Source organism: Sesamum indicum, linkage group LG2, assembly GCF_000512975.1.
Source record: "Sesamum indicum cultivar Zhongzhi No. 13 linkage group LG2, S_indicum_v1.0, whole genome shotgun sequence".
Classification (NCBI taxonomy): Eukaryota; Viridiplantae; Streptophyta; class Magnoliopsida; order Lamiales; family Pedaliaceae; genus Sesamum; species Sesamum indicum.
In genome coordinates, this window is record NC_026146.1 from 8,738,780 (window position 1) to 8,754,037 (window position 15,258).

Genomic DNA, 15,258 nt, shown 5'->3' on the forward strand with positions numbered 1-15,258 from the left:
ATAAACAACTATCCTTTGTGTTTATCATGCATGTGCATGTCTGAACAATCACAGGTACATGGTTTGGATTGCATGAGACACAAGAATTTCATTTCCATCTTGGAAGAAAGATTCACTCTTTGCCGATTCGCTGTAATCAGGTTTGCTTGTTGACTTTTTGTTTCTTTCTTTTTAATCTTTATTTTGACTCCAAGAACTTTGGATTTTGTTATTGGAATTTGTATGAAGATGAATGTAATGCAATGACATTTTTAGTTGGGTTTTTCTTTTTCTTTTTCTTTTTTTGCTTTTTGGCCCTTTGTATTTTTTGAGTTCTTGATTGGCGTACTTGAGTCGGTTGATGTAATTATCAACTGTGTTCAAAGAAAAAAGTCCAAGACTGTATGTCCAACTTGATGTTAGAGTAAAAGATTGATTCTTTGATGAACGGTGTGAATCGAAGAGTTAAAAGTTTCTTTGGGCTTATTGGGGCATGTTCTGAAATTGAGAATATATCCCAGATTCTGTTCATCATTTTTACCCATGTCTTTTTTCCCCTGCAGCCTGTTTCCGCATATTGTTCTATTGAAGAGCTTCTGAGTTTTGGTTATCTGCTGAAATTCTTGAGTCGCTGTAACTTTGGTGGAGGTTTGTACCCGGAAATGAGGGCAGTTATTCGGGCCGTAAAGAAATTTAGGCCTGCTTTTCGAGGGAACTCCATTTTTGGTGAAGCTGCAAGGAAACAAGATATTTGGTTCGATATGAATATCCGTTCTTTATACAGCTTATCAAGAAATGTAGGCGCTTATCGATGTAGACATCCATCTTACATGATCTCCAGAGTTATTTCAGCTGATGCCACTAAAGTAACTAATGAAGGTTGTAGTATTCTTAGCGTTGAACTTTATAAGTTCAAATTCATACGTTGTTATCACTTTAGAGGTGTCGAACTTATAGCTTAGTAAGTTTAAAGATCTCATATTTCCTGTTTTCTGCTTTAACAAATTAATGACAGAAGTAAGCAGAGATGGACCACTCGTGGAGTATGAGAGGAGGATAGCTGCTGGTGAACTTTTGGATGGAGACGCTTGCCAAGTGGGTGTTCAATATTTTGTTTTGGGTGATTTCATAATTGACTTGGCTTGGGGACAGAAATTACTTCTGTAATTGTCTTTCTTTTGGTTAGTTCAAATGCAAATTGGAGCAGTATATTTTGTTGATTGCAAAGTTATGTCACTTTGTGCTTAAAACTGAATAACTTAATTGGAAGAATTTGGCCAAACTGACGTTCGGAATGGAAGTGGATAAGACTGGGAAGAACCTATTTTCCTTCTAACATGATTGAGTTCCTTAGATTTGGAATGCAGCTCTACTTCTTAAAGTTATGCAAATAACTCATTTTCGGATCAGTTTCTTTTCTTTCTCTTTTGCTCCTAAAATGATGCCTGAATTCAATTTATGGCTTTGTAGCAAGGAACCTTAGGAGAGCTTCAGAGCCTGTATGATGAGCTTGTTGCAAACGCAGAAGCTTGCCGGTTGGATAGATATGCAACTTCGGAGAAAGCAGGGAGGTACGTTGTTAATGACACCTTTGTTTCCTGACATGGATCACCTCTGATGACTAGAAAATTTCTATTGTATTGATCAATTTATCAAGTTTTTATTGTTTCCTTACTCCTTGATAACATCCTTCTGGCATGCATTTTCATTGTTTAAATTTTCCAGGAGTAGGTGGTTGTGGTCGCGTTTCATACCCCAAACTTCGTATGCACCCGTTAAAGGACTTTATCTTTATGGAGGAGTTGGCACCGGCAAGACTATGTTGATGGACTTGTTCTATGATCAGTTGTAAGAATTAAACAGAGCTTAATAGTCTGTTCCGATAATGTAATTGGTTCCGTATGATCTCTTTGTGGCTGTTGGCCTACAATAAACAAAATAAGGTGCTATCATTAATTCTGTTATGCCCTCTATATCTTCCCAGGCCTTGCAACTGGAGGAAGAAGAGGATCCATTTCCACGATTTCATGCTAAATGTTCATTGCCGTTTGCAAGTATGATGCTCTCCTCAGCTCCCTGTTACCAGAGTGATTATCTCATACTGCCGTAAAGATTTGTTTTCGTTGCCAGCTATTTCGTCCCATGCTTGTACTTTGTGCTGTGGGTTGATTCCTAAACAATAATTACTCCATCCATTTTGTAGACATTGGATGAGACTAGTCTACATTGGTTTTCTAGATGAGGCCTTTGACAAAAATTCTTCTAAAGAAATTTCCTTACCTCATAGCTTCAGCACAAAATTCCGAGTTCCTGAACCGCCACGTCAGTCTGCTACCATCTGCAGCTATGACTGAACAAAACCTTTATTTACCTGCCCTGATTTCTAATCACTTTCTCCTAATACGCCATCAGCACAAAATGCCTAACTTTGCAGGTCGATGGTGAAAAAAATAGGATAAATTTAACGAGTTTTGGTAGTTTTCTAGCTCTTTGCTTGTGAACATTATAATTTGTGATCATCTGCTGGTTGTTATAATTTTCAAACTCGAAAGTGTCTGATTTTTTCAAAAGTAGGGAGTAATTACCTTATCCATGTACTCATGTAGTTCTTCTCGACTTTTAAACATTATGTGTGCTATTATCATTCAACATCATCATAGTATCTGACTGCAGAAGCACAAGGGCGTGGCAGATCCTTTAGAAGTTGTTGCCGGAGAGCTATCAGATGATTCTATCTTGTTATGCCTCGATGAATTCATGGTACGTCTGAACTGGCGTCGTGTTGCCATTTTATTGCTTTTATCCAGTCAGTTCATTTTCTTCCTAGTCAAGACATATTTGGCATGTTGTATGATCAAATGGAGGTGCTGGCACTTCTAGCATGAGGCATCCGTGGTAGAAGAGCCTCAGACTTGTCATCGGCCCATCTCTCTCCCTGCTCTATTTTCTTGCCAGTTGTTAATTTTTCCCTTTTCATCTCTCTTTCCTTAGGTAACGGATGTGGCCGATGCCTTAATTCTAAATCGCCTATTCAGACATCTATTTAGCAATGGTGCTGTAAGTAATTTGAACATCCCCATTCACTTCCCATCATGCTGATGGTCTGCTGTGTAGCATAATAAGTAGGTAAATTGTGATCTTGCACATGAATAGATTCTCGTTGCTACTTCAAATCGAGCACCGGATAATCTTTATGAAGGAGGACTACAGAGGGACCTGTTTCTTCCTTTTATCGCCACTTTAAAGGTACGTGTATGTGTGTACTCTTACAATCACAAGTAATTGCCAAAAAAAGATGGATCTTAATAGTCTTTGAGTCCACTCTGAAAGATGTTCCGAAAATATCGCCATCTGTTTTGGGATCAAAAAAATTTCTATGTTTTTAAATATGAATATGGACCAACACATTTGTTAGTACACGATGAACAAAGCGATAAAATCATGAGTGCTTTCTTTCTTGAAGACATTTATTTAAGTATAAAGTATAAAATTCTCTGATTTCATTAAGTTAAACTCGTAATGAAATAGAATCTGATTCTGATGTAGGAAAGATGTGTAGTTCACGAAATCGGTTCATCTTTGGACTACCGGAAAATGACAATGGTACAGTTCTTAGACCTCTCTGGCTTACTCAGTTGCAGTGTTCATGTCAAGTTTTGTTTCTTACACATACAAGATATTTCCTTTCGATTGCATTCGTGCAAATGGTTAATTGATTTTACTGCATTTCAGGCAGAGCAAGGTTTCTATTTTGTCGGCAGACATTTGTCCAGCCTTCTCAACCAAAAATTTCAACAATTAATTGGAGAACATGTAGCTACTCCACAAGAGGTTGAAGTCATTATGGGCCGAAAACTGCAGGTACACCGAGAGTCTGTTCCACGAATAGCTAATTTCCTAACCCATTTGAACGGGATGGTCTAGATTCAGATTCACTTAAACGTTTATTCTTCAATTGGATTACTTCTTAGGTTCCACTGGGCGCCAATGGATGTGCATATTTTCCTTTCGAGGAACTGTGTGACAGGCCTCTTGGAGCTGCAGACTATTTTGGTTTATGCAGTAAGTCATTTCTAAATAAGGATTTATGATGTTCTATGACTATAGGATTCATTTTACAGCGTCATTTCCTTGTACTTAGCGACGCATTCCTTTTTATCAGAGAATTTTCATACGCTGGCTTTGGAAGGTGTGCCGATTTTCGGGCTCTCCAATAAGACAGCTGCATATCGGTTCGTCACTTTGGTTGATGTTAGTCCTTTATACTCGTACATTTTTTGCAAATTACGTAACTGTAGTTGAAAAAGAAAAAAAACGAATGTCGCTCCTGTTCTATCTCGCTCGTACAGGTTATGTATGAGAATCGGGCTAGATTATTGTGCACTGCTGAGGGGATGCCGGTCGAACTTTTCGACCGAATAGTGACAATAGCTGAAGCTAAGCAAATGGCACGCAGAACTTCTTCAAGATCAACAAAGTCTGATGTTTCCGACGTTTGCGTGGACAATGAATTGGGGTTCGCCAAAGATCGCACCATCAGTAGGTCAGAGGCTCTCTATCCTGTTTTTGGCCTGAAGGAAGTGGGAATAATCCTGAGTTTTACACATAACACATGATTGTTTCGCTATAAAAAAATGAATTATTCTATCTACAGCTTAAAAACCATGATAAATCAATATTTTCTACCACGATAAAACAAAATTAATACAAAAACTCTAGTGTTAACTACGATCAATCAACATTTGCTATGATCCCTTGTGGTTTTCAGCTATGGCCAATGTTCTGGCCTCGCCAGCAAAGACAATGGTTAATATTTGTCGTGCAGCCGTGATTAATTAACATTAGCCATGATTTTTTACTTTTCATCATGGTAATCGGCTATAACGAATATTCTTATATATATATATATATGTACATGGAATTCATCACAAGCATATGTGTGGACTAGAAAATGGGAATTTGTTGTTTGGAGCAGGTTGACAGAGATGAACAGCAGACAGTACTTAGAGCAACATGCTGAAATGTTGGCAGACAAGCAAGCAGCTGTTGCATGAAAATTTGTTGTAAGAGAATACCTACAGTCTTCGGTCTCAGGAACTATACACAGTTCTACAATTACATACTTAGAGCAGCACCAGAATCTTGGCATAGAGGAGAACCACAGCAAAGTGATGAACATTTGCAAATAACAGTGTCCAACGGTACGTCGTCGTTCCATTTTTCGTTTTTCTTGATAAGAAATGTAGATCAAGATGGAATCATCGCAGCATACGCAAGAATCGATGAATCTACTCTCGAAAAATCATCCATAACAATGCCGGGATCGGCGAATACAAGTTTACATGTGACTGACAGTATTGAAAAAGACTCTTTGAAGAGATTACAACAGTTGTATAGGAAGTCTCAGGTATTCTGTCATTTCTCAATTGCTAATTATATAAAAAGAAGCTCACTGCCTCCCACAGAGTCAAATGGTAGCATTGCGCTCTTTTCCTTTTTATCGATGGCAAAAATCATAAACTAACTGAATAATAAGGGGCTAATGTGAAATAGGTATTGGACAGAAAAACTCGTCCACGCATTGAGAAATTAGATAAACATGTACATATCTTAATTCTTTATGAATATCAACTATACTTTATAAAGAAAAGAGGTGTTATAGACATAAAGTGACGATTTTAACCCCAAAGAATTGTTACGGAGCCCCTATTGAGAATTCACAAGAGAATTAAACTTGTCTTCTCATTTTCAGCACGCCACGGTATTTTAGTAGACTTACAGACATGTTTTCAAAATGCAAAGGGTTGTCAAATTGGGCGAACCTTATATCGAATTAAAGCTATGTGAGTTTAGTTTCAAATGATCCAAGTTTCAAGTTCATTAGAATTTATGTAGAAATTTATGATTGTTTTACCAAGGACTACTAGAAACATATACTGATGTTTAGAATTCTATTTTTGCATTTGTTCTATGTACATTGTAACGATCCTAAGAAAAAGATTTCTTGGAGTGCTGCGCCAATTTTCAGTGAACTCAAAAATGTCTGCGCCAATTTTCAGTGAACTCAAAAATGTCCTTCAATTGATAAGATAACTAACGTATTTAATTTCTTAAGCTTTACATTAATTTAACTCCTATATTCTATTCTGATTTATTATATATTTTAAAGTATGAAAGACTATTTATTACCCGTATGTATATAGAAACAATTTGCCAGACGGCTAGTATATATTATAACAGAGAAAATAAATATTCATTTGTATCCTAACTTAAATTTCGTAGACGTGATTGAGATCGGATGGGGCACGACAATGGACAATTATGGACACACACACATACAGATGGTTTCGGCCTGCCGGTATGACTACACGAGGCTTCGCCGCCGAAGCCTGCAGCACACCTCTCAGCACATTGAGCGCCATTAACATCACAGGCTCCGAGCTCAGTTGCACATTTGCATGCTCCACAAACCATTTCATTGACTACTGCACTAATACTTTCGTAATTAAATAATAAAGAAACATGTTAACTGAATCTATATCAATACATATTATTCTTGTGATAAATTTCTGTGTTTAATTACATCTTTATGGGAAAAAATGCAATTTAGCCTTGTGTAATATGAGAGTTGAGCAAAAGAAAAAACTCCGCCTCTGTATTTTGAAAAATGAAGCACATGGATTTATTTACTCATTTCACATATCATATTAGGATAAATTGCATTCAACCCCATCTTTACGCATGCAGTATGTAACCTGATGTGAAAACAAGGATGGGTAGCAGAAAGTAGAAGAAATTTGAGGAGACAGCCATATCTTTCTATTGAGTTTTGCTTCTGTTTTCTATTTTCTGGTGAAAGTTGATGCATTCGCTCTATAGTGTACTCAATAATATTTTGGGCTATATACAGTACAAATAGTGTAAATGATTTTTCTCCATTGACATCTAAGATATGAAATTTAATGAAAATTTTGTGTAGATAACTTCTAAAACTGTCGTTGCTAATGTTTGGTTAATTCCACTTAAAGTAGGTTTGGTCCATTTTACTTGTAGAAAATTAACTAGAAAACATTTGCGGGTACGAGTGTCTGTGGTTTGTGTAAAGTCTCTCAATTTCCAACTTTAAAATGGGATATGATCAAGAAATCAATTCCAACGCCTACTGCTACGAGGACCTTACAAGGATCTTATGTTGAATGACTAAGAATTTAGATCGTGTCTACCAAACTCCAAAGAGAATAAAAAGAAACAAGATCTGATACGGGTGGATTAAATCTCCAGTCCATAATTATTCATGATTTACAATAAGAAATGGCGTCCTGCTAGTAATCTATCAGATAAGTTGAGCATATGAAACTTCTGAATTGTTCTGGCCTATGCCCTTGAGTACAGAAATCTACAACACACGATTTCGGAACCAACGTATTCAGTAGTCAATTTCTTAATTCCAGACCATGGAACGTGAAGCCACCCACCGCAACCATAGGAAATATAAGGACAAACGAGACATAAAAGTATGACAACATAGCGATTCAAGAACAGAAATAACGTCTTCCCAAGTATCTTTTCTGTCAATCATCCTGGAGTACAAATATGAACAGTTAACAACTCCACCTACATTGTAAGAACTGGCCTCTAGAAAGAGGGGTCAACCGTGATAAGTGTCACAAATTTTCTTGTAAGAGGTCACTGCTTTCTTCTCCTTGATGCTACTTCTGAAGCCCAGGCTTTGCCCAAATCAGTTTGGAACTTCCCTACAAAGGCAAAAAACAGAGTGTAATGTAAATGCATCTCAAAGTTATGAATTTTTCCCATTTACTGAAGTACTAAAGTTAGCATATGCTCTGCTGGTTTACAAGTGGAGATCAATGCTGGAAGCACTTATCTGCCAGTATATATTAGGAAATTTCTGTAGATCTATTACACATAAGCGTATTTAGCTAATTAGTAGATGAGAATGAACTATCTTAATCTTATCCAAATATAACAATTAAGCCAGGGGACTACACTCAGTATAATCAGGAACCCCAATTTTTAGGTTCTTAAGGAGCAGTTGATGCTTACGGAATCATTGTGATCATTTTATCAAGTTTGCTATAGTTCCATGACTTGTGATTGGGAAGTTCTATAGATTTATATTACATATGAAATAGAATCATTTAAAAGTATTCAAGGAAATTATGATAAAATGGAGTCAGACTACAAGTTTTCTGAAAAGAGTTTGAGACTAAACAAACTTTGGTGTTATTAACCCATAAAGTCCAATTATATTTTCCTTTTCACTACTTTTAGTTGTTAGTCCAAGTTATGATAGGAATACAAAAATTGAAGGAACTTTCTAACTTACTCGTACTTCTATATAGTTAAATAAATGAAGATATAGATTTCCATACAGATGTATCATCCTTTACTTTCAGTTATTTCGCATGGTCTTTTTCATTTTCTTTTCTATTATCATAAATGAAATTCATCAAAATAAGTACCAACAGAAAAGCTCATGACCTAGATTGTCCCCCAACCCCCCTTATCTAGAAAACCACCATGTGATGGTCTTTGAGCAATACTTCACAGTGACACTCACTATCATTGCAGTTAATAAGAATTTGCAATATCATAATCTTTTCGAGGAGCTTAAGAATTCCACTTGCAACTTGCATGCAGCAGCTTAATGCATGTGATTACTAAGGTAAAGTGCAGGCAGAACAGGTGAAAGCACTGCTGAATTGAAAGAAACTAGGTAATATGGTACACCTGCAGTTGACTCAAAAAACTCTTCCAAATCTTTGCCCTGATCTGCATACAAGAATAATAGCAGTTTCAATGTCACCGTAATAATAGGAAACTTTAGCGGGACAACTCAGAAGCACAAAGATTAAGACGCAATAAATTTTTGATAGCAAGAAGAATTGGGTACAACTATTTAGCTCAGAAGTTAACTACTCCTTAGGATTTTCTTAAGCACATTACCGTCCTTGTTTTATCAAGAGTATTTCATTTTATATAAGCAATTAACCCCTGAATGCCAATACCACACAACATTATATGCTAATTATCTGGACCACTATGAATGTATGTAAAGTGACATGCATAGGAAACCTTATTCCCATTCCAACTTCCCAGTTGCATCATTCAGAACCTAGTTCTCCACACATGGCCACAGAGTGCAGAATATAACTTCATTGAGTTTATAGCATCATTTTCCAGTCACTACCTGTTATCAAATCATTACAAGATCTAGGCAAACAATGGGAATGAAGTTGCCGAGGTTCACAATCCAGACCATGTACCATAAAAAGAAATTAGCTATTACTGCCACATAATATTGCATACCATTGACAATCCTTGAAATATACAGTGGTTCATCACCAGTTGGTCTCTAATATTTTAGATAATAGTCTACATTCTATCATGCAGTTCCCACATGTCCATGCTTGTATATATAATAAGTTATAGCCTGATGAAAAACATAGACTTCTCTTTTTTCTTTACACTATCCTAGTGTGCCACATATTTAAAATACAGGTATCCGACAATGTCAAAAACTTAAGTCTGTAATTGAATGACATTGGGAAACCACAAGGTTCATGAAGTTTGGTGAGGATAAAGGATATGCCAACAGCAAATCAAAAATCCATTTACATGCCCAGCGTGAATGCTTAGTGATGTAAAAAGGGTGTGCATGACAAGGTTGCAATAGGAGTAATCTCATATAGGAGTCCAGCAATTATTAAGTCCCAATAATCTTGTGACAGGAAAATGCAAGAGACCATTGCTTATGGCTCCATCAAGATCCAACGATCATAAAATCAAAATATTTCAAGATACTTGAAAGAATATGGACCATGCCAATTTACCATTTTCATATTCTAAAGCTTGAAGTATCATCTCCACCTGAAAATAAAAATCAAATCTCAGATGAAGCATAAAACTAAGTAGACAAAATGCAAAAACCTTCCAGTAATAAACAATGTATCAACTAATAACTGCAGTAGCCTAAGAACCCATTAAATCGATCATGCATACAATTATTATCAAATCAAAGTTCCAGTTTCTAACTCTCGGCGCATGACTTGTATAATAATCATCTCTAGCTTGTGAAAGTGCTCTAGTACAGAAACTGATAAGATTTCTCTATAGTGCTCCTACCTCATCCACCTGGTGCCATCTCTTTTTTTCTATATGAAGAAAAGAAAGGCCTTTGATAGCATTAAACATCCTGAAATGTAAAATCTAAGATGAATTACATGTCTTTATTTCATCTTTTCATGCCTTTGCATTCAGATGCATGCAATTAAAGTCGGCCGAGTTTTGGATATGTTATTTTTCAGTTCTTTATTTGAATACTTGTTTTCATTGCTCTGCTCAGGTTTTTCCTGCACATATGGGTTCGTTGGAAAATGGATCTCCTAAGACCTTCCCTAGTATAACCGCATTACCTCCATAAGTAAGCTAGTGATGCATAGACAAAAAAACACATAGTTGAGCAAGAATGGGAGATCAGTCCATCACCTACTACTCACAAATAACACATGCAAATGCATTGACAAACACGGTTAAGCAAAGAAAGGAGAGCCATCCATTGTCATCTACTAATCACAAATTAACTCAAAAATGCATTAGTTTTATTTAATACCAGTTAGATAATATGGCAACAAAGGCTAAACCATCATGCGGATCAATGGATTTTATTTAATAATTCAAAAGTTCAATTAGACACGCAAATAGGTTGTCAACCCATTTACATAAGAATGGAAGTGAAACTACAGACTTTATATACCTTTGGCACTGACCACACTGGAAAATATCTTCACTTTCTTTACATTCAATGGCTCAAATCCGATTGCCACAAGGTTTGGGTAACAGTTGAATAGATAGGAGTTTTCATTACGTGAAAGTTTCTATCCAAAAAGTCACTGGTAAGAACCCGTGCTTATACCGTTAAGTATACTAGGGAATGCAAATATGTTTTAGACAGAAAGAATAGGAGCATTGAGAAATGATAGCGGTGATCAAATTTTTACTACAAAAACCTTAAGTATCACTCAGTTATTAAGAACAAAATGATACCTATTTTTTATGTGCTGGACTGTCCTAGAATTTCTTTTTCTCCTAATTTCACTTACAGTAAGAATGCAAATCAATCCAGATGGAAGTCAAGGAGTAGGAGATCTGTAATTGTGTGTTGAAGTAGAAAGAAATAACTGGAAACAAGAAAAAGGAGGGTGAAAAGAATTTGTGATTTATTTACTTGGAAAAGCTCTGGAACTATCTTTCTAATCCCTTCCTTTGTCTGAACACAACATACTGATGGCTATATCTTTTTGCTTCCTTCATCCCTGTTCCTAGTACATTCCTTGCCTTTGCTCTTTGATAACCAAAATGCATTCGCAAAGTCTCACATGTCCAAACTTGACTTTCAACCAAATTTGGCAAGTGTATCATAATAGGTTGACTGTAGTGATAAGCACATTTGAATTGTAAAGCACCATATACCACCACAACAACAAAATTACCTTGTCAAAGTCCTTGACAACCTTAGCTTCCATTGAAGAATTCTCTTCATACTCCATCCATAAATCATGGATCTCTTTAGCTGCATTAGATATACTATCAGCCAGCAAACCGGTAAAAAGTATGATGAATCACATCACAAGTAGAGTTTCAACAGAAATATTGGAGCAAGAAGACATGCAATACCTCGTGCTCCTCCACCAAGTAGCTCACACATGCTCTTTAGTGCTGCTTGCTCACGTCGGCTCTTTTCTTCCTTTGGGATGCCATCAGCGGGAGTGATATCACCAACAATAGCTATGAAGAGGAACCAAGAAAGATAAATGGCAGATTAGTTTTACAGAATGATCATCACAAGCTAAAATTAGATTCAACTTAATCCGTAATAATGAAGTTTAAGGATGTTTATCAGAAACATAATAAAGTATATCCAGGAGCATATATTTCCATCGTCAATAACAACAGTATTCTAGGATAACATTTTCTCTCAAACAGTAGGAGATGAGCAGAGGATTGGTGTGCGGACATGAGTTAGAAGGATCCGTGTGAACCAAAGCAATAACAAACTTAAATATGTTACAATAGGTAAAACAATAAAAATGCCTGCATATCAGGATTTCAAAATGGAAGTTCCTGATAAGGCCTTATGTTTGTTCTGTAACAAGGCATTTATTTGGAAAGAATTGTAATTGAAGGAAAAGATCAGATATAGGCGGTGTAGGTTCCAATGGCCAACCCAAAGAATAAAGAAAACAATCTCCATTCCCAGCTAAAGAAGATTCCTTGTAAAATTAGAAATTATCCAGATTGGTCACAGAAATTCCTCATGTTATGTGATTGAAGAAAGGCTTCAATGTACTGACTAAAGCATAAAATATCCAGCTGAGCTAAATACAAAATCTGCCTTCACGACAACCACTCTTGGGGATTCAATAGCCACAGCATTTTTCATTTTCCTATTTTTTGTTTATTTCATTTCATCTTATTTTCTTTTTTTCCTTTTGGGGAGCGTGTACGTATGTACCCATGGGGGGTGCTTTAGATGCTTTGATGTGGTCAATGATATTGTTACCATAAACCAGTATTAAGCACTTTTAGCTGACCCCATTGCATAGAGACTAACCTCAAACTACAACTTAACTCCTATTTCAAGATCTCCATGTTGATTTAATTTTTTTTGGCTATGCTAGTATCTCAAGACTCAAATAAATTAAGTCATAAAATTAATAATTGCACTATGATTCTTTCAAGTCATTTATCAGATGCTTCAGTACTTAGTACAGAATCCAATCCGTTCCTTTCCTTGAGGTTCTTTTGCTTCATTACCAAAGAAAGCTTATACAGGAAGATAAGCATCTTGACATATAATGATCATCAACAATCTCCTCAGATACAGTTATGACATATATCTTTTGAGTGATATTACATTGCTCCAGTATTAAGTAATCTCACTTTCTCCGAGGCGGACAGTAAATGAGAGGAGACTGCACTAGTAAAAGTGGAAAAAAGTAAGTAATCCTCACCTTCAGCAATGTCATGCACAATTGCCATTTTTATACACCTGAATTCAGAAGGAATAGGCAAACAGATTTTAAACACGACACATGCTTATAATGTTTGCTAATGAATATCAGATTAGCCAAAATAAATAGGAAAGACCAAAGTCCAGCGCACAAAATACTCACTTATCACGGTTGATACCAGGAATATCAGAAGCAATAAGAGCCATTAATCCCATTCGATACATGTGATCAGCTATTGATTCTGGTTCCTGAACCTTTCTCCGTTCCCATCCTGCTCGCTTTGTCGTCTGGAAAAATCACAAAGTTTAACATAGCAAAACTAAGTAAGGCAGATGAGCAAAAATTCAAAACATAAATGTCTGCTTATTTCATCAATTGTTTACATCGAATCACATAAGCTTAATATGCAAATACTGGCACATAGCTATAATATAAGCTTATAGATATCAAAGTTCAAAAGGAAAGGCAACACAAAAATCAATCAATAACTGCAAACTGCTAGCTACATGTTAATGGATCTCTCATATGTAAAACAACCTTAGAGTATCTGTGTTGACAAAAGACTTTCCACAACCAAATCATCTGATACATTCTTGTACTAGTTTATTGATATTGAAGCACAAACGTGATTAGCTTAGCAGCGAAAAGATACCATTCTTTTCCTCACTGATTAGGGATAACTCTTTAGGGGTTCAAATGGTCTTCCACCTGCAACATAGTTTTTCTTTTGTGTGCTCTACCGGAACTCAGGCTACGTGCCACAGACTTAGTCAAAAAATATTCCCTTCCCAGCGTAGCCTAAGGATAATGGAATATCAAATGCATGTCAAAATCAACAAGCCTTACTCACAACTTTTCTGTTCCCACATTGTTAACACCGATTCACTCTGAACGCCAAAAACCAATAGATACAACTGCCATAACCATGGCTTCGTCAAGACCTCACAGGTCATTGATTTAACCATTTCAACACAAATAATTCACAGCACGCTATTAACAAGTCAAGAAGTGCATAAAACAGTTACCTTGAGACGGTGGCAGAGAGTGAGAAAATCAATGGCGGAGGAAGGGGAAGGTGAAGAAGATGAAGATGAAGATGAAGATGAAGAGGAGGACGAAGAAGAAGGTTCAGGTGCCATCCGGGAAGCCCTTGAAGCGGCTCTTCGAAACGGAGCAATTCGAAGTTGAGTAGAAGTGAGAGAGGGAGATAATATGGATTTGCATATCACCCTACTCATTTTCCCCTTTTTCTTTCCAATCGAATACAGGGAACCCAACCACACTCCTTTCTGTATTTTCAGCTCATTCTGTTTAGAATAATAAGACAGCAAAGAAAGAAATAAGAGATAAGAAAAATAAAGATATAATAATAATAATAAATATTATTTTTCTTTTTAACCACTTTAATTTTTATTATTATTATTAACAGACACAATTTAGATTCATAAAACGTGCCCATATGTATGTCGTCATAACTGCAAATACTCTCTTATTATTTGAAAAATTATAAATACTTCCCTAAATCAACAGGCGTTTAGCAAGTAATGGGCTGTCATGAAAAGATTATTTGTTAGACTATCGTTGATTTTAAAAAGTTATTTGTAAATTTCAAACAATAAAAGGGCATTTAAAATTATGGTAAATCTCAGTGGTGCTTGTTGTAATTTACCCTAATTATTATAAAATTATTTAAAATATAATTTTTATTATTCAAGGTATTTATAGAGATGAAAAAATAATAAGTTGATGTAAATGTTGGTTTGTAATCGTTTTTTGATAATACAAAAAAAAAAATGATTTGATTCGATTATATTTTACCGAATTTTATATTCTAAAAGTCTTATTTCACTCCTAAAATATTAAAGGTAACAAAAAATTTACAAAATCAAATAATTTTGGTATTAATGCGAGAAAGTTGTCCTTCTCACTTAGTCTTTAAACTTTTTCATTTACGTCGTTAGAATATGTTCTATATAAAATTTTAAAAAAATTACATAAAATTCCCCTGTATTATGAAAACTCGACAAAAAAACCCCATGTTATTCTTATATGCAAAAAAAAATCCCCATAATTATAAGTGTTTCTCACTTGCCTAATTCCATCTCTGCCATCTAACGGAGTTAATTTTTTCCTTAATTCCATGTCATGCCCTTATTACTTATTACTGCAGTAACAAGGGGTGGGGGGGGGGGGGGGTTTTTCTTCCTTCAGCCGGGGGTTGGAAAAAGGGGGGGGGGGGCGGCGG

The 15,258-nt window shown here is 35.9% G+C and overlaps 2 protein-coding genes across 2 annotated transcripts in view; one reads left to right on the forward strand and one right to left on the reverse strand.

Moving 5' to 3' along the window:
- Positions 1–5,436, forward strand: part of LOC105155624 (lactation elevated protein 1-like) — a gene marked incomplete in the record, with an annotated part of 5,671 nt that extends 235 nt beyond the window's left edge. The window contains 15 exon segments of the mRNA XM_011071522.2: positions 1–140; positions 543–858; positions 995–1,074; positions 1,450–1,550; positions 1,705–1,827; positions 1,964–2,033; positions 2,653–2,739; positions 2,971–3,036; positions 3,133–3,225; positions 3,526–3,582; positions 3,712–3,840; positions 3,951–4,041; positions 4,142–4,230; positions 4,329–4,522; positions 4,955–5,436. Of these exon segments, the coding sequence (XP_011069824.1) occupies positions 642–858; positions 995–1,074; positions 1,450–1,550; positions 1,705–1,827; positions 1,964–2,033; positions 2,653–2,739; positions 2,971–3,036; positions 3,133–3,225; positions 3,526–3,582; positions 3,712–3,840; positions 3,951–4,041; positions 4,142–4,230; positions 4,329–4,522; positions 4,955–5,033 (1,476 nt within the window).
- On the reverse strand, positions 7,245–14,316 carry LOC105155626 (HD domain-containing protein 2). The gene is made up of 8 exons (XM_011071523.2): positions 14,039–14,316; positions 13,176–13,300; positions 13,014–13,051; positions 11,677–11,787; positions 11,493–11,572; positions 9,834–9,870; positions 8,731–8,772; positions 7,245–7,733 (listed from the first exon to the last, which is right to left on the reverse strand). The coding sequence occupies exons 1-8, from the start codon at positions 14,249–14,251 to the stop codon at positions 7,666–7,668; spliced, it is 714 nt and encodes a 237-aa protein (XP_011069825.1). The 5' UTR covers positions 14,252–14,316; the 3' UTR covers positions 7,245–7,665.